Raw genomic sequence first — 23,311 nt, 5'->3', positions numbered from 1 at the left:
TTTTGACTGTGGGGGGGGAGTGGTGATGCTGGGATGAGCCTCAGGCCGATGACTGAAGAATTTTTGCGGCGTTTTTCAGCTTCCTTTGCCTCCAAGCCTGACTAACGCTGCCTGCGCGGCCGCAGCCCCCGCCTGATGCCGGGGAAGGAGGGAGGGGATCCCCGCCAGGGGGCGGTGCGCCGGGCGGCGCGGGGCGGGAGATGCCCATGTTTGGAAGGCGGGCGCGTCACTCCCCTTATATGGGCAGTGTCGTCAGGGCCCAGCCTCCCATTCATATAAATGCCCAGTGGCGGCAGCCGGGATTCCCTGCCCGGGCTCGGCGCGGTACCGCCGTGTCTCCGCCCGGCCCTCCTGCCGCCGCTGGCCCAGGCGCTGCGGCTCCCGCGCCAGCACCGAGACTCCCCAGCGGGCACCGTCCTTTTCCGCTCTCCCCGTTCCTGCCCCGGCTGCGGCGGGGCGCGACCCGCGGCCGGCATGAAAGTCACATCCCTCGACTGCCGCCAGCTGAGGAAGCTCCTGCGGAAGGAGCCCTCCCGCTGCCTGGTGCTCGACTGCCGGCCGTACCTGTCCTACTCGGCCTCCTGCCTCCGCGGCTCGCTCAACGTCAACCTCAACTCGGTGGTGATGCGGCGGGCCCGCGGCGGGGCCGTGCCGCTCCACTTCGTGGTACCCGACGCGGCGGCCCGAGCCCGGCTGCTGCTGGGCGGGGGAGAGGGACCGGCGGGGCCCGGCCGCCTGGCAGCCGTGGTGGTGCTGGACCAGGGCACGGGGCACTGGCAGAAGCTGAAGAAGGACAGCACGGCCCAGATCGTCCTCAACGCTCTGCTCTCCAGCCTGCCGGAGGCCGGGGCCAGGGTCTGCTTTCTGAAAGGTGAGAGGGGCGGCGGGGGAAGCGGGGGGCAGGGGCTGGGGGCAGCGGCGTGGATTGACCCTCGAAACCTCTCCGGGTAGCGGCGGCCCCGCCGTGCTCCGGTCCCCTCTCCTCCGACACCACCGTCCTCCAGTTAACCTGATTATTGGTGCAGGGCAGGGAGCTAACGCCGGGATTTCGTTTCTTTTCCACCCACTAGAGGTAAATCCCGGATAGACCCTGAGGGCTGAGCTCAAATGCCTTTCCGCTCACCCCCGCCGCGCGTTTGAGCCTCATGAAAAGCGAACATGTAGGGAAAAAGAAAAAAAATCGAACATCATCAGGAGGGTAGGGAGGCGAGAGAGATTGGGGCTGCGTGGAAGACAAACTCAGCCCCGCAGGAGCGAGGAGCGCTCCTTGCTCTCAGCCCGGTGACACGGGGCGGCTCGTGTTGGGTGCCCGAACCCGAGGGGTCGGTGCCTGCTCCTCCACCCAGGGCAGGGAGGTTTATCTCTCCATCGGGCATATCGAGGCTGGAGGGGGAAACCCATAGCGGAAACTCCGGCGCTTCTCGGGGGACATAAATACCTTCTCCCCCACGTCTATTATAGCCCTTTGATTGCGGTTCTCTGTTTTCTTTCCGTGTAACCCGGGGATAATAAAACGATAAAAAAAGAATAACAGCCCACCCTTTCTCTGTCCTCCCATCCCCGCTCCCCCCCCCATTTCTCCTGGTAGCGCCTTTGTCTTTTCGCCCTCTCTGTTTTCTCAGCGCCGCTCCCTCCAGGGCTGCCCGGCCGGGGCCGCTCCCGCCCGCAGCACCGCACACCCGGCCGCCGGGGCCGCGGGGCCCCCGGAGCGGGTCCACACCGAAGCAGGAGTTCCCAAACACACCCCTTGCCGTATCCTGAGGCCATGGGGAGGACATAAACGGAGGAGATAACCAGGCGAGGTTTCTTGAACGAACTGCCCCTGTGTCCTCAAGAGCCAGGGTTAATTCACTTTTATTAAGCATTTCATCGCACTATTTTTTGTCCTGATGTGCCCAGTTTGTACCTCCTATTACAAATGGTGCTCAGAGGGCTTCCTGCCAGAGCAGAGGCACTTCCAGCCTGGGTATTGCCCTGTACCAAGGTGGGGGGAGATTTCCAGGATGGTTTGCTACCACCCTGGCTCTATCTGGACACTGTCAGCCTGTCCTGGGCTCTGATGGTCACCCTAAAACAACCAATTCTGCTGCTGCAGGGCAGAGATACTTGCACTGTGCTGGGCCAGGCAAATCCTTGGGGATCCTGTTAAAGCAGGGATGAAGAAACATCTCCAGAGTCAGGCTGGGAAATCTGTGGCAAAGCAGGGGATGCGTTAAGCTCTGCTGACTCTCGGCTTGCTCGTGTAGCCACAAAATCGTCCTTCCCTCCTCATGTACCAGCCCCACACTTTGAAGTGGTGACTGTGGCTGTGAGCAGTTTATCTGGGGTGGGGTTTTGATGGAGGCTGTACTTTTTACCTTGTGCGTATTGCGAAGTTTCTTATCTTGAAAGCATGTTGACTTGAGTCTAAAAAGATTCCCCTTTGGTGGATGAGAAAGTTCCCTCCTTTTCCTGCTTCTCTTTCCCTTTGCTTTGCTGGGAGTTCTCTGGGTCGCAGGATCAGGCCTGTGAAGTCTGCAGCTCCGTTTCAGATCTGGTGTGGTCTGCGGAGCCAGTGACTCACTGGGCAGTGCTGGTGATTCACTGGGGCCACGGACCCCCCAGGAAGCTGATGTGGTCTGGGGGAAGAGCTCTGGGGGTATAAATCACCCTGAAGCACTGGGCACTGATCAGAATAAAGGGTCCTTTTGGGGTCTGTAACACCGAACTTGCAAATTATGGGCTGTAAAACTACCAGAAAAAAAAAATTCCTTGAGGTTCCCCACTTATATTCCCACTCTTCCCAGGTGTGCGGGAGCTGGGAGGAGGTGCTGGCTACTTAGGAGGTTAACTGGGTCTTGGTCTTGTCTTGGAAGTCTCGGTGATGAGATATCAGTAGGTCAGCCTCATCAGGTCAAGCATCCTGGGGACCTGGCCCCGGGCAGGGGAGCTAGTGCAGAGCAATTGCACACCGAGCTGCATGCAGGCTGCGTTCCTTCCCCTGCTTTCTGGCTTCTAGGGGTTGAGTGTGTCACATCTTTCATCTGTGTAGGCGCAGTTTCATTCTGGGTGAGCCCAGCCCCAGCAGGGTGAAAGCGGTTGTGTGGCAGGGGAAGAGCTTGCAGAAAGATAAAATAACGGATCCTCCCTTGGTGCTGACAAGGATTCTATTATTTATTGATTAAAACCGAAGTGCAGCTCAGCTTTCTGTGATGAGCAATCTAGTATTTGCAGAAATGACCTCAGGAAAGCTAGGTTGAGTGAGGAGGGGGAAGAGGACATTGCTGGAGGGTGGGATGAGAAGATGACTCACTGTAAGAATGGCCTGCAAATATCCTGATCCCCAAGGCCTGTAATTAACCATTCACCAGCTGTGCGCGTTAGGTGCCCCAGAGACATGAGACATGCATGTCTCTTCAAACACGCATGCTGATTTGGCTCAGGCAGATTTCTGTGTTCATTCAGAAGTAAAAAAAAAAGGCAGCACAGGGCATAAATAGGGATAATGGCTATTCATAGAAACTGGACATATATTTCCTATGTGATGGCAGCGGTTAGGGGGCAGGGGGAGATAAGGTCAGCTATGCAAAGCAAGAGGATTTAAAATGCCATCCTATGAAGGGCAATTGGAGATCTGGAGAGCAGAGGAACCTGGAGAACTGCTTGTGTTTGTTGGCTTTTCACAGTGCAAGTTGATCATTTTATCAACCCAGTTGTTGTGGATATCATTTTATCACCCCCCTCATGGTCTCCATGGTCACTTGGCTGCTTGACCCACTGCCTCACACTGTGAGCTCTGGGGTGAGCTGGCTGAATGAGGCTTGGGAGTAGGAGGAAAGGTGCAGGTGCTGAGTGCCAGCTGACTGCAAAGTCACCCTCCTGCCCTCCGTCATGGAAAACAGAGTTTCATCATGTTCAGTGGGCTTTGGATTGTGCCAGCCATTTGTAACATGAGGACCCCATGGCAGGACTGAGTGGGCGACAGCAGCACGTCACGAATTTGAGCACACATCTGCTCAAACATTACAAACCAATGAGACACCGGCGTTAGGGGGCTGAAATGTCAGAGGTAGCTGTACCGGGCTGCCCTGGCAGCGTGGGTGGTGGGGTCCTGCAGCTGCTCAGATCTTCAGCACTTCCTTTTGTTTTGAAACCCTTCTTTGCACCGGGGCACCCACATCGACTCTGCTTATCAGGGCGAAACAGTTGCAGATGAATGAATCGCAGAGAGTTTGCTTTCTGAACCTTGTTTACTTGAGGGCCACACTCCAAAGGATTATTCAAGAGCTTTTGCTGTTCATTTCTGTTCTGAAAAAGCATCGGTGGTAGACACTTGGCACACTACTGTTTCCAGGCTGCTTCTGCTACCTGACTTGTTCACGTTAATTTTGGAGATTGTGTGCTTTGATGCAGCATATTCCTAGCCTGGAAATAGGCAACTGTTTAGCTGACAACAAACTTTGAGTAACGATGTAATAATAGGATTAATTCCTTTTCATTAGCAGTGCATCGAATGAAACGAATGCAGTACTTAACCATCCAGAATAGCTCATGTGGGGCTATTCAGTTGTCAAATGCTGTCACAGGATTTCATTAAGTTTTATAGCTGTTATTTAATAGATTGGTTTCAGTGGGACTGTCTTCATTACTTCGCTGTCTTGTGCATTGTGGTGATAATTGACACAGTCACAGCCATTTCCCTCTTGTGCTTGTGTCCATTCAAAAATGCAAATAAAATATTTCTGATGTTGTCACAGTAATAACAGATTTAGAGAGGATGACTATTGAGTACAAAATCTCCATCTCAACTGCTGGAAATATTGCTCACCTATAAAACCCGGGGGAGGGAGTTTAGTCCCCACTGTCCTGGCGTTCATGGTTGCTAGACTCAACAGAATTATGCTCGCTAGGAGTTTTAATCTGGATCTACTGGCTGTTGGCGAGTTAATGATTGTCAGTACTATCAGATTTTTCTTTAGCAGTTCCAAGCCTTTTAAACAAACCTGTTTCCCCAAGGGAGCACACTACCCCTCATTAACCCCCTGGGGCTCATTGCTGTGCAGCACTATTCCACTGCATTGCAAATGCCAGAGCTTCATTTCTTCTCCACTTTAATTAAACCAGTTTTTGGAAGCCCAACCATTCATGTCTCTTATTTTTTTTCCCTCCCTTCCTTAGGGGGATATGAAACCTTTAACTCGCAATATCCTGAGTGCTGTGTGGATGGAAAATTCATTTCCCCGGAGAGAACCGAGACCGAGAGGAACCTCGCTAGCCACTGTGAGAAGCAGAGTGCCAACCACAAACCTGCTTACGACCAGGTGTGTGTCACAGCTGGGGTGGGTCACCTTCCCGTTGTGTCTTGTCCCTCCTGCCACCAGGCTCTCTTGGAGGCTGGCAGGGTGCTGGGGGAGCCCTGGTGCTGGCACAGGCGGTCAGTAAGCTGTCACAGTCCAGGCTGGCAGCTCATGTGTCGAATAAGATGCCCTGTATGTGCTGTTGGCCAGCATCACCTGTGCCTTGCTTCAAAATTTGGCAGCAGAAGGAGGAAAAACACCTGTCTAGCCCCCAAACTGTACTTGTGACTTGTCCTTATCACACAGCCAGGCAGCATGAGCTGTGAGCAGCTCATGCCTCCCCAGGAGACTTAAAACAGCCAGGGGAGAAGCTGCCAGAAGTGTCCTTTTTCTGGCAGACATGCTTTGTCCATGCCTCCTCCGGCACCCCAGGAGCGCTCTGGCACTGGCGGAGGGAGGCTGGGGCCATGGGGCTGCTTTTGAAAAGAGGCAGCAGCTCTCGAGAGTTGCCCTTGGCTGGGAGGGGGAGTGGGGTTTCCACAGGGGAAGACATCACACCCCCTTGCCTGCCCAGCCTGGGGAACACGTGTGCTCCGAGATGTCACCTGTGGTTGGGCTGCTTCCGCCACAACACGTGTTTCCTGGCGCTGGGGGAGCCCCCAGGCAATGCCCCTCTGCTCCCCGGAGACCTCCCACCCCGGGGGTACCTCTGTCCCCAGGTTCTTTCCTGCCACCTCTGTGGTCCCAACTGTCCCCCGTGTGTGGGACCTGCTGGGCAGGCAGCTCGGGGGTGGAAAGCCGGTTTCTCACAGCTGGCGGCTGGCAGCAGCTCTTGTGCATCATGGAAAGTTACCTGTGATCTCCGAAACCCTTGTGTCAGGCAGTGGCTTTTGTTCTTTTGCGGTCTCGTCACCCAGCCTTTGCTTGCGCTGAGGAAGGAGGAACCGAGACGACATCTCCGGGCAGGTGACGCAGTGGGTGCTGTGCCCCAGGGAGGTGCAGGGGGACAGGGAGCCTTACTCTTTTTTTTTTTTTTTTTTAAACTTTGTGTCACCTTTAGAGGTGTGAGTGGAGGGGCTGAGTCCTGGACTGAGCTAGAGCAGCCTTTTTCTCCCTCCTCCTCTTCCTCCCTGCTCAGACATGGCTCCCCGCCTTGCCTGTATTTTGGTAAAGCCCCAGAGGGAACGGGCCTCACATATGAAAGCGCTTTGGGGCTGTCCCAAGGGGCAGCGCTTTAAAGAAAGCCAGAAACATCCTGCATGCGAGTGGGCTGGATCTCACTTTGTACCTCGCAGATGTGGACAAGAAAATGAAAACCTTTTTCCTGCGTGGGCTTTGACATCGCAGGGATTCACTGGTCAGCAGCACTGGGGTCCAAAAATGCCAGCGAGGGAGGGAGAGGGCACCCACACAGGCTCCCTTGCTGCTCTCTCGGGTATCAGGAATCAAATACCCTTGAAAAGGAATTACATGCTTCTGCTCCTTCTCTTCCAGGGTGGTCCAGTTGAAATCCTGCCTTTTCTCTACCTTGGTAGTGCCTATCACGCTTCCAAGTGTGAGTTTCTCGCAAACCTGCACATCACGGCCCTGCTGAATGTCTCCAGGAAAAGCTCAGAGTCCTTCAAAGACCAGTATTGCTACAAGTGGATCCCGGTGGAGGACAGTCACACGGCAGACATCAGCTCACACTTCCAGGAAGCCATTGACTTCATTGGTAGGTCCAAATTAACAAATTTCCAGATCTTCATGTATTTTAAATTGATTTAATTTAAAATACATGAAGATCTGGAAATTGGCTAATTGTTAAATTGATTTAATATAAAATTCATATTGGTGGGAAGGACACATTATTTTCTGTATGTTCCCAGATGTCATAGCAAAAGTTTAAGCTCCTTCCCTTCCCCAGCATCTCTCCTGGTAGAGGGATTTCTGCAAGGAAGGAAGGAAGAGAGAAATTCAGAGCAAGGTCTCTGTCCTTCTCTCGATGCTGGGAGGGTGAGGAAGAAAAATGCCTCCTCTTGACTGCTGTTAGGCAGATGAGGCAAGTGAGCTGGTTAGCTTTATTTTCTTTCCAAAGCAAGCATAAGCTTTACTTCAGCATGACAGGGAGCAAAGTAGTATAGTTGAGTAACACCAAAGTCTATTGATTTTTGTAAAGGAAAAAAATATATTGGTTCCTTGCACTTGCAGGCCAGACCCTGTAAAAGCCAGATGAAGCAGAGTCAGCTTGTTGCTTTGTTGTGCTGAGGTATTCCAGAGCCTGGGTCTTAGAAATCCAGTGTCTCCCCTTCTCACAGAGCTCTTTCTGTTTCTGCTTTTGATCATGTTGGTATCTCACCCTTTAATTAAACACCCCAATGCAAAAAAAAAAAATGAGGAGGCTGTTAGAAAACTTTGAGCCATCCCCTCCCAAATCTTCCCACGCCAGGCTGGGTCAGTGAGCAGCACACTGGCTGTGGCAGGTAGCACAAGGAAGAGGCTCAGGGTGGTTTAGTGGGGTGGAACAGCCTGAGCCTGGGTGGAGATGGTGTTGAAATCGGTGCTGTTGCTCTCCAGGAACACTTGAGAGAGAAACAGAATAAAACCCCGGTTACAGACTTGCTGGACTCATTGCTTGGCTGAGTTTGAGTCCTTTGACAGTGCAGGCAGAATTACAAACACCTGATCTGAGGGTGCCCTCCGAGCCCTTCGCCTTCCTAGTAAGGGACCTCTCACACCTTTCAGGGAAATGCTAATTCACAACACTCTTCTGTCCCATCCCCAGCCCCTTCTGATAGTTGAGTCACTTGGAAATTTCCCAGATTTTGAGGATGACTTTAGTTTTCACTTTCTTTTAAAACTGGGCACGTGGTGTAGATGCTGTGTATGACTCAAATCCATGTCTTCCTTATTTTGTGCAGCAGTTAAATATAACTGGTCATGGTGGCACCAGTCCCCTGGCAGACAATCGAAGACAGGCAAATGATAACTTGCTCAGCTCTGTGTTGTTTCAGTGCCATGCACTGAGCACTACATTCAGCACAGTTCTCCATAAATTGGAACTTGAACATATTGCTCAAGGCAATAGAGCAGAGAACATCTATTTTTGAACTGTATTTTTGTGTGGAAAGGGCTTATTTTAAGCACATTCTCTTTAATCTAATAACAATCATTGTGTTGTGTGAGTAACCACAGCGGCTCCTGTTGTGTAAAATGGGTGCTTTGCATAAGCCTTTTATATCCTGACTTAAGTCCAAACATCCTTTAACCAGGCTGTAATTAGCAACTGCCTACCAGCCCTCGTGCGCTTTGTGGTGAGCCCCAGGGAGTGAGCTCAGCCTCTCCACCCAAGGGTACCCACCAAGGGCTCAGCTCCTGGCACCACCACTTGCTGGGAGCCAGCCGAGCAGGGAGTTGGGTTTGGACTTTAATGAAAAGTCCTGTTTTCCTAACAAAGCTGGTGAGAGGAAGGCAGCCCAGCTGCTCTCACCTTTGAAAGGGCTGGCCAGGCTGGGCTTGGGTCAGTTCTTTGAGCCATAGGCAGAGAAATGTAGGTACAGCAAACCCGAGCATTGCCCAGATACCTGATCTCTGTCTTGCAATGCTCTGCAAAGCGAGCTCTTCTAAAAAAGGAGACAGGGGAAGGACTTTCCTAAAAAATGCAGAAAGAACCAAATCAGGATCCACAGATCCTGCAACCACATGTTATCTGCAGATCAGCTCCACCTCAGACTGGGTTTTGTCCCCCTTTTCTTTTTAATCTCCATGTTACTCTTAGTACCCAACAGAAGAGCAAGCCTCTCCTTGTTGGTGGACTGGCTGTATGCCATATTCCACCTCCAGAACTGGGCGTGTGTCACAGTGTCTTCTCCATTCCCAACAACAACTGATGTCTGGAATTACTTTTTTCCCATAGATTATGTCAGACGAACTGGGGGCAAAATCCTGGTGCACTGTGAAGCAGGGATTTCACGCTCTCCCACCATCTGCATGGCGTATCTCATGAAGACAAAGAAGCTCTGCTTGGAGGAAGCCTTCGATTATATCAAGCAGCGCCGGAGCCTGATCTCACCAAACTTTGGTTTCATGGGCCAGTTGCTACAGTACGAGTCGGAGATCTTGTCTTCCACTCCCAGCCCTGCTGTCACCTCGTGCAAAAGAGAAGCTGCATCTTTTTTTGCAGAAGAACTGACATTAGGCAAAAACTTTGAAGGCTCGTGTTTTGCCTTTCCTACCTCAGTGTTGAGTTCTGTGCCCATCCACTCTCCTGTCCACCAGCTGAAACTCAGCCCAATGACAGCATCTTCGTCCTGCTGAACATCCCAGGGAGGCCAGAGCTGGTGAGGTCCTCTGATCCGAACTCTTACCCCAACAAGAACATTTCATGAACGTGCAATAGAGAAACCTCATCAACTTACTCTGAGGTGGAGTGGTTGTCGTGGGTCATACTTCCCATATGCTGTGACTGTAAGATGCAAGTGCTCTAAGTGTGGCAGGTTTTCTGAATTTTAGTGTCTCTTTTTTTTTTTTAAAAAAGTGCTTTTTTAGGTTTTTATCCACAGAGTGTGTACCCACTACTGTATTTCCAGATTCTTGGGGAACAATGAGAAATCCATTTAGTATGTTCTCAGTTCCCATCTGCTTCCCTTCTTATTTTTTAAAAGACCCTAATTTAAAGTTTCAAGCAATAAACAGCAGCAGTGGGGAAGAAAGCAAAAGGAAAAGCACCACCTTTGCAACTGCAGAGGTGGTAGGAGTGAATATTCATTCTGCTTTTTCTCTGGCTTTCCTCCTCCCCTCTCCTGTGTCACACTTTCAGGGAGCGAAGGGCTGGGGTGGTGGGAGGGAGCTCCTTTCCCAGGACACCATTGCACAACCAGGTGAAAATCCCCTCCCCTGCTCCAGCCTCTGAAGTGTCAGGTATTGACCACAGCGTAACTGGATACTAAACCAGCCATGGATCCATTCAGGTGTGGCATTTCCTGTACTTCTGCATTTGCCTTTGTACTGGATGTGCTTTTAACTAAAGCAGGGAACTTAACTGAAGCTATCAGGCTACCCTGCTGATCTATTATCCTCCCATCTGTTATTTAAGAACAGCCCTAGAATACTTGAATGTCCTCATACCAGTTACTTTCCATCAGATGATACTGTAACTGCTGGATTTTACACCAAAAAAAAAACCCCCTGACAAGCTCAGCTGCAAGTCACCTTTTCCTCCATCCCTTCCCAAGTGTTCCCGATCTGTGATCTGTATCGTTTGTGGTCAAGTGGTCTTGTTCAGTGTTATGTGACTTGCTTAATGTGTGTGGTCACCTTCCAGCCAGCCTTCCTCTGTGAAAACTGCTCACATTGGTTTCTGTGTTTGCAGGGAGTTCAGAACAAGCAGTTCACATTGTCTTGTTGACCTCTTTATTTTTTTTTAATATGTAATATGTATGGGAAATGGCAATAATTTCCAGAAGATTTTGTGAATGTGAAAGAAAACCTGTGATTGGTTTTTATGGAGTGTAAAAAATAATAAAGAAAAAAAAAAGGCCAGGAAACAAAAGCTCTTTGTACTTGGAGTGAGCTGCAGAAGTGCTTTGGCAGAGCTTGGTGGCAGGAGAGGTCACCTGAGAAAAATCCTGTGGCCCAAAAATGATGTATGGAGAGAGGAGGGTAAGCACCCCTGGGTGCTGTGCTCAAAGCTTCCAAGGTGCATCTCTACGGAGGGGAGAAGGTGAGGGGGAGGATTGTTTTAAACAGCACAACATGAGTCACGGTGGCGTCACTTCCCAGCAGTCAGGCAGGCACTTCTGTTTTGATTCATGCATGTTTTATATAAGATTTACCATCTTGCTGAAGATGAAAATCTGAAGTAGACACAGCCCCCACTTCCTTCCCAAACACATACCATGGGATGTTGCATGCCCTGGTCCCTGGTGTGACACTCGTGGATGGCCTGTGCCATGGGCCACCCACAAGCATCATGCCAGGGACCAGGGCATGTGGGTAATGCTCGTCTTTTCCCTTTTTTTTTCTTTTTTTTTTTAAATGAAAAAAAATTAATTTGAAGTGGCAGCATCTCTGAGCCATTTCATACTCCTTTTCAGCTGGGATTTTTTTAAGCTCTTACTGGCTCATCACTGCAATACATTTTAATTTGCATTTCCAAGTTATCAAGTCAAAAAACTTATGGTAGATGTCTGGGTGAGTTACAAAGCATTTCTGCCCTCTGGGGTTCATCCAGTTGTAACATCCTCCCTGTGGGAAGTAAATCTCACATGTGAGAAGCCAGAAGCCGTCATTGGAGATGAGCTTTGAATTTTCTCCCTGCATCAGGGGTCATGGCAGCAGCCCTGCCTGGGCTCTGGGAAACCTGAACACAGGAGCCAGCAGCTGGGGAGGTGAGGCAGGTGATCCAGTAAGAGTGGATCAATTAATTTTCTGAAAGATCTGATTGCTTCCCTTGGGGAATCCTGGAAAGTGCTCTCTGTTTCTTAGCTCTCACAGCGGAAAGGCTGCTAGGCTTAGCAAGAGTGGCTGCGTACTGACCACGGAGACCTACAACCTTGACAGAAAAAGAGCAGCCAACAGCTCTCATGAAACAGCATAAAACATCTTCTGGGGGAATGATCAGCTTTGTTTCTCAAGGATGAGGAAGCTGAAACCCCCTGCAGAGCTGATGTTTGCCATGGGAACCTGCAGAGCACGAGGCAGGGTGCTGAAGGGGTTAACAGAGGGACTGCTGGCCTTGGCAGGTTTGACCACAGCAGCTGGAAAGGATCACAGGCCAGGCAGAGGACCAGGTATTTAGCAGGGAGGGAAGGCAGCTGCTCTGGTTTTGGAGAGGGGCTCTGATCCTGGCCTTTAGCACAGTGTGTTGGTGGATAGTGTTGGCAGAGGGAGTTGCCAGGCTGGGATGCAGCAGGGATGGAGGATCAGAGCCCTGTGGGAGCCTGAAGGGGGGTTGTTGTAATTCATGCCTGGGCACAGGAGCCTGAGGCTTGTTCTCCTGCCCAGGGCATGGTTTCCTTTGCTTGGCTGGTCCCAACCCATGTCTCCTCCCTGCAGGAGGACACCCCAGCATCCAGGACACTGGGATGTAAATGCTGCCTCCCAGAGGGACATGCTCCTGTGCTCGTGCTTGTGCCTGCTTTGCTGTTCCAGTGCTAATGTAAGATCTCTGACTCCTGCTCAGCTCTTCCCTTGGCCAGTTTGGCAAATCTCACCTCTCTGAGAGGACATCACAGCCATTTGACTGCAGGGCTCTGGGGTGAGAGTACGTGCTCTTGTTCCCCTCTCTGCCCACGCTGCTCCCACGGGCAGAGTGGAACTGAGGACCCAAGCACCAATGTGTGAAGGTGAGTGTGACAAATCAGGATGGCACCTAACTGGGGGACGGGATGTGTGATTATGAACCCACATGGACAGGGTAGGAACCCTGGTTCTCTGCTTCCAGACACCAGCAGAAAGCAGCTGCCTCCATCCTTAGGGAAAGAAACAGCTCCAACAGTGTTTTGTGGCTTGTGTGCCAAGCAAATTCATGAGATTGGACAGGTTGGAAGACTTAGACCTGATGGTCCTGGTTCTGGGTAGGTCAGTCCTAGCAATGGAAGTTCAGATGATGCAGGTGCATTGGGTATGTCAGTGCTGAAGGACAGGTGCTGACATTGATGGGAGCTGAACTGGCTGGTCCAATGTGCCTGGCAGAGGAACAGGGATGTCAAAACCGAAGTTGTGATGGAAAACAGAGACACACCTAGCTGTAACTGCAAGGGGAAAGCTATAGCACGATGCTTTCAGACATCAGAAAAGGCAAGTGAGGGAAAGATGCCAGGAATGTTGTACCCTTAGGCAAAGATTTGATTAGAGCTTATCCTTTATGATACCTGAGTCCAAATAAGAGGAGAGGAAATGTCACAGAAAAGAGGATTTTGCAGGTTCTGCTGCCCTTGGAAGTGCTCGTTCAGGGCCGTGCTGGAACACAAGCATCTCTCTCCATTGACACCCTTATGTTCTGAACTCTTCAGTGTCAGTCCGAAGCTGCTTCAGATCTTGGTGTGGGACTGAAGAGGGCTTGTGCCACATAAGCTTTTGGTTCCATGCTTTTAGGCTTACGAAGAGCATGGTCGTGTTGCAAGAGTGAGCACTGCTGCTCCGTTGGTCTCTGCTTTGCTCGGGCTGCCTTTCCTTTCTGCCTCCAAGACAAACAAATTCCTCAAAAAACACCTGCCACAAGAAATACATGTCTTTACATGATTGCAAATCAGATTGTGAAGAGATCTGGGTTGGGGGTGGATGGGTGGGTGTTGTCCTTAAGTGTCCCTTTCTGTTCTTTTAGTCCATACATTTGCTAGTGTGATCTGCAGCCTATGCTGGTTACAATGTCTTCTCCTGCTTCTCTGATTAAAGGACTTTCCAAATGGTAGAAATTACATCCTGACCAGTAAAACCCAGGTAAAATCCACCTGCTTCATGGGGAGTTTATGCTAAGGTGCCCATCCCTGGTCCCTGAGCAACACTAGGTAGGTAGTTGTTCTTAGCTTCTTACCTTCTGGTAGTGAGTTTTTTGTTTTCAGAAGACAAAGCCTGAACAAAGAAGATATTCTGCAGGCGTTATTATTTGCATGCTAAAACCAACACTTGCCTTACCAGGAAGTCAAAGGTCCAACTGTGCCTGTAACATGGCAAAAGTAAGTGAGGCTCCAGGTGTGGTGAATTTGACCCTACATCTCCATTTTTCACGGCTTCATGCTAATTGGAGAGGAGACACGCTGCCAGCTCACTCTCTGGGGAGACAAAGGCAGGAATCAATTTGCAGAGCCACATAAATGTGGAAGTAGGATTTTTTTCGGCGTGGGAGGTGTTACCAGTGCCACACATTACGGTTCCGTGGCTTTATCACATCGTAGGCTTTTACCGAGACGTGAGTAACTTCTCTAAATAAGGAATATGAAAATAGCTTGTGAAATAGGTTGAGTCATCAGAGAAAATCAAATGAATTTCTGACACTGGGGCCTCAGCTGTGTTTTACTGTCGCTTTACTGTTGCATTATAAACTCTGAGGTCATTTCAATCTGTTTATTTCAGCTTCAAAATTCAAAGTACTCTGACATCTAAGTAAGGCTTACCAAACGGGTTCATTTTTCTGTTAGCAACAGCGCTGCAACCCTATGTGTCCTGCCTATGGACACTTGCAGGGAATGTAAAGATTATCAAGAGAAATGGCTTCTGTGGTTATAGCTGAAATGCTCAGCACTTCTTCCAGCACTGTCTAGTTATTTAAGAGGATTTATGGCCCCTAAATATCCCTTTCAAGTACTAGCCTACCCCATGGAAGTTATTTGTAGCTCCTGGGAACCCTAGCAGGACCTGTTGTGCTGAGAGCTGTACGAACACCAAACCAACACAGAAAGCCAGTAATTCAGGACCAGGAATGACTGTGGTAGATAGAAAGGGAGGAATAAGCACAAAGCCCCAAAGGGACAGCATTGCCACGGGGCTCTCATGTTTCTGTCAGGGATTTCTCTTGGCACATCAGAATAGGACCCATGCTAGGGAGACCACCCGTGGAAAGCACCTCTAGGAGACAAGCTTGCATGGGATCCATGGGACCCATTGGACGTGCTGTATGTGAGCATAAGTGGGAAGCACTCGCAGTGTAAATCCTACAGCTACATGACACACAGGTCCCCACCCAGGACCAGGCTCACTGCGGTCGCAGGATTTCAGGACAGGCAGCACATGAAGATGTCTGATCTGCTGGGTCTGTTAGATGCTCAAAAATGACAGGCAGACTGATAAAAACCTCAAACCCCTTCAGCATAACCATTTTTCCGGACTTGGTTTTACTGAGCTACTCATGTTAGTAAAGTTACTCACATGAGTAAGCATTCATCAGACAAGGCTTAAGTCTCCCAAGTGAAGCGATAATGATTTTTTTCATGGGCTCTCTTGTGTGTGTGTGTGTGTCTGAATAGTGGTTTATTTCTGCCGCACAGATACTCAATTTCTGAGACTCCTTTGTAAAGTAGATGGAGTTTGATAGTGAGTCATCTCTGGTTATTAAATTGCCCATACATTGCAAACTGCCTCCAGGCCCTGATCCGAAGCCTATTGCCTTCAGTGGGGAGGACAGCTTCTTTGCATAAAATCTTTTAAGGAATCATTTCTTCTAATTGGAACTAGACTTGATGCTGAATTGATGGAATACAAGGTCTGCAGGACTCAAACTGGAACAACTGTTATGTCCTCTCTGCTCCAATGCCTCCAATCATGTTAAGTCAAGTTAACTGGAAAATCAACTGACACGAATTCCAGCATGACCATTAACTGCCATCCGGCTGGGCCCTGAGACGCTGGCCAAGGTTAGGCAGATTTCTAACAGGAACGGAGAAGAACTGTGCGTGTTCATCTCCTAGAGATGCCTTCAACCCGCGGCCTCCCTAGCAATGTCTGTGTTGCCTGAGGTAATTACTGTGGCTAATGGAGGGACCAGGGGGTCAGGCAGCCTGGGATCGATTGTGGGCTCTGCCCTCGGCTTTCAGGGCAAGTGATGCGGCTGCACTCCTGCTGGCACAGTCACATTTGTCAAAAGCATAAAGGAAGTGAGTGAGAGCTGGACTGGCCAAGCTGACCAGAGGGACCCCCTGAGTATAGAGAAAAGAACTGTAGCAGCAAAACTGTTTTCCGCAGCACAGATCATTTCTCCCACAGAGGATGTTTCTGCTCTGTTGGTACAAAGCAAAGCTTTGCTGATGTGGCTTTGCTCACGCAAGAACCACTTTGCTGCTAGAGTGGACCTGAATTTCTCTCCAAATGTTTCTCGCAGGCTTATCTACATGTCTTTGCATCCTGCCTTGCATCAGGGATAATGACATTGATCTCATTCTGAGAAGGGCTTTTTTCATATGTTTGCAATGCAAATCAGACCCATGGACAAAGGCTATCCTAAGCACAAAATCTCATTACCATGATGCTTTTATTGTACTGTGCTTGTAAGGCCATATGTTCCCTATTACAACAGAGTTTTTAGGTATTTGTTTGGTTTTGGTGGGGTTTTTTTTGGGGGGTGGGGGGGGGGTTGTGGTTTATTTTTGGTGTTTGTTTTTTTTTTTTCCTCCCCCAAGCCTATAATGTTTTACTTAGTTATAAAAACAAAACCAGTCAGACAGCATTTCAGACAACCACGGTGCACTGGACCAGCCACTCTGCCAGGAAGCAGGCGGTGGGAGCCCTGGGTGGGTGGCAAGAAAACCGTGTGCTACCGAGAACTAAAGCATTGATATGGTTCAGTTTACTAAATCCAGCTGTGAAGAGCAGCTGGTTTTCTGGCAGCCAGCATGACATACGCAGGCGGATACGCTCGAGAGGATTGATCAGGAGCCACCAGCGGGAAGAAGGGAGAAGGGGAGGGTATGTTGTTCCCCATGCTACTAAGTGCTAAAGTGGCTCCTGGCAGTTCTAATTACCAAACGCAGCTGCGAGGAGCTTTTCTGGACCTGAATGTGACATCTGACAGGGATATGCCTCAGCCGTGTGCGTGGGGAGGATGGGGGAAGGAGAAGGGTTCTGCATAACCAGCTACTGCCCTGCTTGGTGCTTGGGCTTGTGGGATCCTGGGGAAAGGTCATGAGGACAAGTGGAGGATGTCTGCAGACAGCAGGGGAGGCTGCCAAGAGGCTTCAGGCAGTGTTCCCATCTCGGTTTCTCGGTTTGTCTTTCTATTTCCTTCCCTTCCAGCCCCCCCTATCAGGAGGGAGCTGAGGACACCAGGGGACACAGTGGGCACAGCAGGCCAGGGCAAGGGGAGATTAGATAGAATAAACAGCAAGACACTTCCTTGGAGGGCTGGAAAAGATAAAAAAAATATGCCTGTTATCTGGACCAAACTGTGAAAAGCTGCGGCGCTGAAGTCTGCCAGGCTGGGTGTGATAGGAGAAGGATGTCCTGCTGCCCCTGGGCTCAGCCTGGGAACAGCCTGAGAAATGATGCTGAGCATTAAAACTGAGCGGGAGGGAGGTCGGAGATAATCTCTGGGGTAGTGGTCTTAGTTACCATGATAAAGCTGGAAGTTATCTTTGCTTTCGTTTGATCTTCAAAGGACAGGAGGAAATTTCACACTTAGAGGAGGCCACCCGGTGTCAGGTGAAGTTGCTGCAGCTTGTGAAAGCCGGTCAGATGCCATAAGGCCAGCAGCTCACCTGCCTCAGTGTGAAAATGCCCCGTGGAAAGGAGTCTGCCTTTTCCTGGGGCTGGTGTTGGTGCCAGGGTTAGAAAAATCACATTTGCTTGTGGGTCCGGAGGCTGCAGACGGATGGCTCAAAGAGAGAGTAAAATCCAGGCAATGTGATTCTGATGTGATTCATCAGTTTGGATGCGTATTACTTGGTTGGATGGATGTGGTCAGCCAAAATAATTATTTTTGTTCTAATCTAATTACAAATTTACTGCAGCTGTCTCCTTCCAGGTGCTAATGAGCAGCAGAGGCAGGAGGAAAGGGATTTTTCAGTATTTCAGGATGCTCTGTGCAAATCAGATGTCTAGTCTGGCATCTTTGTCAACATGATTTTGTTTGTATTGGCCACAAAGACTGAAAAAGCTGCCCCAAAATGAGGTGGCATGGGTCTCAGACCCAGGCGGGCTCTTTCTGCCCCTGGCCCCGCAGCCTGGCTCACCACGTGTGCCCAGCGCAGGCGTTTGGCCACTTCTCTGTATCCACCCACCAATCCCCCCAGGGAGTCTCTGTGGCTCTCGGTTAGCCTGTGTCCTGGCACTGCTGGGAACTGGTTGCAAAATATCCATTTGGTCAATGATATCATCCAACCAGCAACACCTCTGGGGCCTGGGCAGGCACTGCCGCTTCCCCTCGGTCCCTCACCCACTCTTTCACAACAGCAAATAATCAGTTTTTCTGCGGATGCAGCTTTGGATTGAGCAGCCAGTCCGGCAGATGGGATGTATATATTTATGTCTGAGTGGCTCTCTTACTGCCAAGATTGCATTTACTGCTCTCTTGAACATGAAAAGATTCTTTGGAAGTAAAATCAACTGGTTTTAATTCACCTCCTGATCTCCCAGGCTCGCGCTGCCGCCTGAGCTGGAGATTTTTCACCCGGAGCTTGCATTAGGAAGCTCTCCAGAGGTCACCCTCACTTACGATTTATTTTTATGACAACCGGTTGATCCTGTCCTCCCAGGGCTTTGAGTGGCAGGTGCTTCCACCCCCCCTGGAATGGGATGCAGCCCCCAAAAGCAGCCACCCACCTGGCCTGATGCAGGCGAGCTGGTGCCAATCCAGCCCGGCTCTGGGGCAGCCCCCACCAAAGCCAGAGGGTGCACTGGGGCATGGGGCAGCCCACTGGCGCAGCCACCGGGTGCACTGGCTCTGCGGGGTCCAGGGTCCCTGATTTGCTTCTCCTTCAAACCTGGCCCACCCAAAAACAGATCTGGGGGTGTCCTCCAGCACAGCTGACCCCATAAACAGCCCGCTGCAGGGCTCTTCCTCTGTCTGAGAGCTAAAAAAAGAGGAAAAAAAACCCCAGAGCAATAGTTTATTTTACAAAATTGCCAAATGCAACAAAGCTCTTTGTTGCATCAGAGCAAAGAAAAACATAGATGGTTAGCACCCTTCGGTGGGATGCTGCCCCTCTTGCCCCACAGCAGAGCTCCTGGCACAGCCCCACTGTGGCACCCGGGTGCATAAATTCATGTCGTGTGTGTGATGGCTTGCGTTATAAAATTGGTGAACCAAGTGAAATTAATTCAACCACAACCACATTTTATTCATAGAGAGGCTCAGCTGAAAGATGATAGGCAGAATAACTGCTTTCCCTCCAAAACCTGCAGCAGATTCATTCATAATAAAATCCACCTTTTTTAAAAAGGATGTTTTTCTATTGTCCATTTTATGCCATTGCTTTACCCAACCGCTCTCTTCTTGACAAGTATGTTAGCTCTCTTAAAATGGTATTGGATGAATGGGTTTATGGATGAATACTTAACAGTCAACAATCATTATTTACCTTTACACATTCAGAGGATCATAAAGACCAGGAAACTTTTCTTGGAAAGGAAACCTCTGTGTGGCTGACTTGAATGTTTTTCAGAATAAGTCCTCCTTGTTCCTCGAAAGCCTGGCAGGCTAAGCACACTGAGACTGAAGTGTATGCCCAGGCCTGTGAAGAAGGGGCTGGTTTCTCTCATTTCACCTGCTAGAATATCCACTATATTCAAAGGCGAGAGAAAGACGCACTATGGCCTTGCTGCCTCAGGATCTGTACTTGACCTGGGCAGTTCAGGAGGAGAGGTGTTCCTGGCTGTCCCACCATTACCCTCCTTGACCTTGCGCAAGACACTTTCTCACCCTGTTTATTTTGCAAGCTGAAATCAGAATATCTGGCCGTGTGTTCAGAGTGCCACTAAAGACCAGTTTCTGCAAGGTCTAACCAAAGTGTTTAACTAGAACCCTGGTCCCCAGTTTGCTCCTGGGATTTTGCTGTGACACCAACATGAAGGTGAAGTGTCCCCCCAGTGCTCTGCCTCCCCTGCCACTTGCTACCGACTTTAAGCGCTGAAGCACAAATGACTGATGTTGTGATGAGCCTGCTGATTTCTCCAGTCATTTAAAAATGGCAGTAAATACCTCAGTGATTGCAGCCATTCGTGAATGAAAGCAGCCTATACACATGTTGGTTCACAATTGAAAGTGGTAATAGAAGAGGTTAATAATAGCCTTTAACAGCCTTTTTCCCCATAACACATTTTAAAAGTTTTTTCTAAGATAAATTTTACTATTTGAGAAGAAAAAAAATAGACTTCAAATCCCATCTATATGTTCCTGTTAAGCTTCATGAAAGAAATGCCCAATGTATTTTTATGCCAAAGAAGCCTAGATGAATTAAAGCAATGTTCCCACTTTGTCCTTTCTAATGCTAATGTTTCATTCTAGCGTATTTATAGAAAAACGCTGCTTATAAAACAGAGACTTAGAATAAAGCTCCGCAGCACCTACTGAAGCGAGGTGAACTCCATGCACAGCAAGCACTGATTATATGTTTCCAGGTTTTGAATAAAGTGAGCTGTTTTACTTGCTGCCAGCTTCCTGCAGTCCTACAGACGTGGCAGCTTGACAGAATAAAGATGACATGCATCGCCCTGGGGTTGGGTGCATATTTTCAGCATGGACTACAAAACCAAAAGAATAACAAAAAAATATAATAGCTACCCCACACCCGTGCTCCCTCAAATACAAATCTCTAAAAGCTATGTGACAAAACCTGTATGCAGGGGCCTGTATTTGAAACATCCTTTGAACTAGACAATTGTTTGCCACTCAATGAATGCAGTTGCTATTTTTGCAAGCACACCACGCTGGAGGGAAAGTTTGTTGATGAAGTATCAGTGAGATATTATTTTATTCCTATGAGTAACTATAACTCAGTGTCTGTGCACATCTGTACACACACATAAGTCATCTCCAAACTGCAAGAGTATGCTCTATATCCAAAGTCTTCAAGAGGGAATGAACACCTAGGGAAGAAAAAGATCTCAGGTCTTTATTTGTGCCTGTTCATAATACAGAGGGTACTTCTTGGTACTTCTCAGTAACAGCAAGATATCTGGGGCACCAGGTGTGGACCAGCAGGTTGTGGGATCTTGGATTTTAGAGCTTTAACTTGAGCCGGGGTTTTCAGGAGGACTCGGTGCCTCCAGGCACAGTAATGTCTGTGCAGCAGCCAACAGAAAAGGCAACATATTCTTCAGCAGACGGCCACCCTGGTGCCTCTGAACTCTCTCTTTAGGGGTGGAAGATTAAATCCATGCTCTGGAAGTCTATGATTAAGTGAAAATAAGTTTCTCAATTACAAAGGAAAGCTCAAAAACATGACTCAAGGCATCCTATACCTCTAAAAGCAGAAGACAAAGAGGAATGAACTTTAAAACCTGTCAATTTAAAAACGTTCCTATGCCTATTACTGCCCTGAGAAACAGAGATGAGTAGCTGAGGGTGGTCCTTCTACCCTTGGCCTTTAGCAGGAGGAGAAGGCTGTTAGTGAGGAGATATCCCAGCTGCTTGTTGCAACAAAACCTTTGCTGACAGGTTTCAGCAGAGGTCAGATGGCACTGCCTGCTGTGCCATGCCCGTGGCATCTCAAATGCATAAAAACATATTGCTGTTTGCTCTCGCCTGAGTGCTTAACGAGCTGATTTTGAAAATTACAAGTTTATCTAGAATTTTTAAATCTGTGCAACTTATTTACACACCAATATTAATACAAAAATAGATGTAAATAATTCTTTTAACCAGGTATAGGATCGGTTAAGTGTACTGTGAGAAAAGCAAGGAATTCAACTTCCCCTTCTTAACTCTCTTCTCCTCCCTGCCAGTGGGTCCCCTCAGATGGGCCAGGCAGCTGGCATCCAAAGTACTGGCATCTGTAATTCACTTTGCACCAGAAAAAGTGAGGAGTAAATTCCATTACACAAACCAACCCCAGAAAGATGTTGTGAGACTCATTTAAGGATTTTAAGTTCCCCAAAATACTAAAATGAAAGGGATTTTGAAAATGCAAATGGAGTAAATATTTTTTTTCTCCCGAATGCTATTGAACTGAGCTATTTAAAAATAAATGCACAGCAGTCAGGCAGGAAATTTTCATCCTGAAATTGTTTGTGGAACAATCATTAAATGCTTTAGTTTTTTAAGTGCTGTGTTTTCTGAAGAAACAACGACCCATTTCTTAAATGGTGCAGGTGAAATCTGTTACAAAGCCTCCTGATGGGCGCTCAGTAATACCATTTCATTACATGGCAGTTAAGAACGGTTGGAACTTCGACATTTTCCCATTAAGCAAGGAAATTAATTCGTCCACTTATTATTCCAGGAGAGGTAGGAACTAGACTGTTCTGTTCAAATTTAATTTTTATTTGTGTTAAGACGATAGGTACGGGAGTTCTATCACATGTATAGAAGTGTTGGCTACAGCTGCATTATTGAAGGACTGTCAAATTGAAAACTGTGTTTTCTCTGAGATGTTGCGCCTTTGCTGTTTTCACAATAACACCTGAAATTACTGTAACTGAAAGAGAATAGAAGAAAATTAATGTTTCTCTTCCTTCATTTTGCTTATTTTGTGTGTTTGACAGCTCCTTTGGGGAGACGAATAGCGGCTCCCTGGGAGATAAAGGAGTGGGTACAGACTCCAGCTAATCTTTCTGTTTTCCTGAGGATATTTTGCACCATTCCTGTTACTCAGCTCGCTCTGGGCACGCAGTTGGCTTCGCCCAGGCTTTTTGGGGCAGACGCAGAGCTTGGCGCTCAGAACTCGGCCCTCAGAGGCACCGAGGCCGCCCAGGCCGCCCGGGCCCCTCGCAGCGGGAGGCGGCACGGCCCCGTCCAACACCGCTTCGTGTTGCCCGGCTGGAGGGGCTGGAGTCGGCATTGTGGGAACAAAGGGCAAAAAATGGACATAAATAAGCTAAAAATTGACAAGGGACCAAAATCCACATCTCCCAGCCCTGGTGGGATGGCTGGGCAAGGAGGCACATAAAGGCAAGGGGACACACTGCGGCCCAGCCAAGGGCCCTAATACTGCCAACTCTTTTTTTTTAATCGATTTTCTATTTTCAGGTGCTCGAATAAAAGAAGATTTAAGATCAAAGTTCTGTTTTACATTTCCGGGCGAGCACCTGTACCTTCCCTCCACCTCGGGAGAGGACACGGGGCTGTATTCTGTGCTTTCCCCACCCGCCCCCCGCGCCGCCACTCTCCCCGCTCCCCTCACACTTGCCTTTGGCGCCCAACCCGCCTCCCAGAGGGAGTAACCACTTTTCCCAAGTCTCTGGGGGGATCCTTGCGGGGAGGGCAGGCGCGTTCTCCCGCCTTCTCCTCTTCAGGGCACCTTCAAATGGGCCCATGAGCACTTCAGAAGCTGAAAAAAATGGGATTCTCTACTGTCCCTTGCGGCGTTCCCTCTCTGGTGGAGCGGGGACGCATTCTCTGCTCCGCATCTCTCCCTCCAACTGGTGCTGAATGGTTCGCGCCGGGCCGGGACGGGGGAGTCTCCGCC

The 23,311-nt window shown here is 49.2% G+C and overlaps 1 protein-coding gene across 1 annotated transcript; it reads left to right on the top strand.

Annotated features, from left to right (window-relative positions):
* Nucleotides 1-474: 474 nt before the first annotated feature.
* On the top strand, nt 475-9,743 carry DUSP5 (dual specificity phosphatase 5). The gene is made up of 4 exons (XM_065639177.1): nt 475-871; nt 5,158-5,300; nt 6,771-6,990; nt 9,172-9,743. The coding sequence occupies exons 1-4, from the start codon at nt 475-477 to the stop codon at nt 9,570-9,572; spliced, it is 1,161 nt and encodes a 386-aa protein (XP_065495249.1). The 3' UTR covers nt 9,573-9,743.
* Nucleotides 9,744-23,311: the final 13,568 nt, after the last annotated feature.

The sequence above is a fragment of the Caloenas nicobarica genome, chromosome 7 (assembly GCF_036013445.1).
Source record: "Caloenas nicobarica isolate bCalNic1 chromosome 7, bCalNic1.hap1, whole genome shotgun sequence".
In the NCBI taxonomy this organism is placed as follows: domain Eukaryota; kingdom Metazoa; phylum Chordata; class Aves; order Columbiformes; family Columbidae; genus Caloenas; species Caloenas nicobarica.
Note: the sequence above shows the minus strand (reverse complement) of the source record. Positions and strands in the feature narration are given on the sequence as shown.

What these genes read in the sequence shown, in the direction of transcription:
- DUSP5 (XM_065639177.1), top strand. Translation starts at nt 475, where the DNA reads ATGAAAGTCACATCCCTCGACTGCCGCCAGCTGAGGAAGCTCCTGCGG. An exon ending in ACAAACCTGCTTACGACCAG is followed by an intron (nt 5,301 to 6,770) that starts GTGTGTGTCACA and finishes CTTCTCTTCCAG; the next exon opens with GGTGGTCCAGTTGAAATCCT. An exon ending in GGAAGCCATTGACTTCATTG is followed by an intron (nt 6,991 to 9,171) that starts GTAGGTCCAAAT and finishes TTTTTCCCATAG; the next exon opens with ATTATGTCAGACGAACTGGG.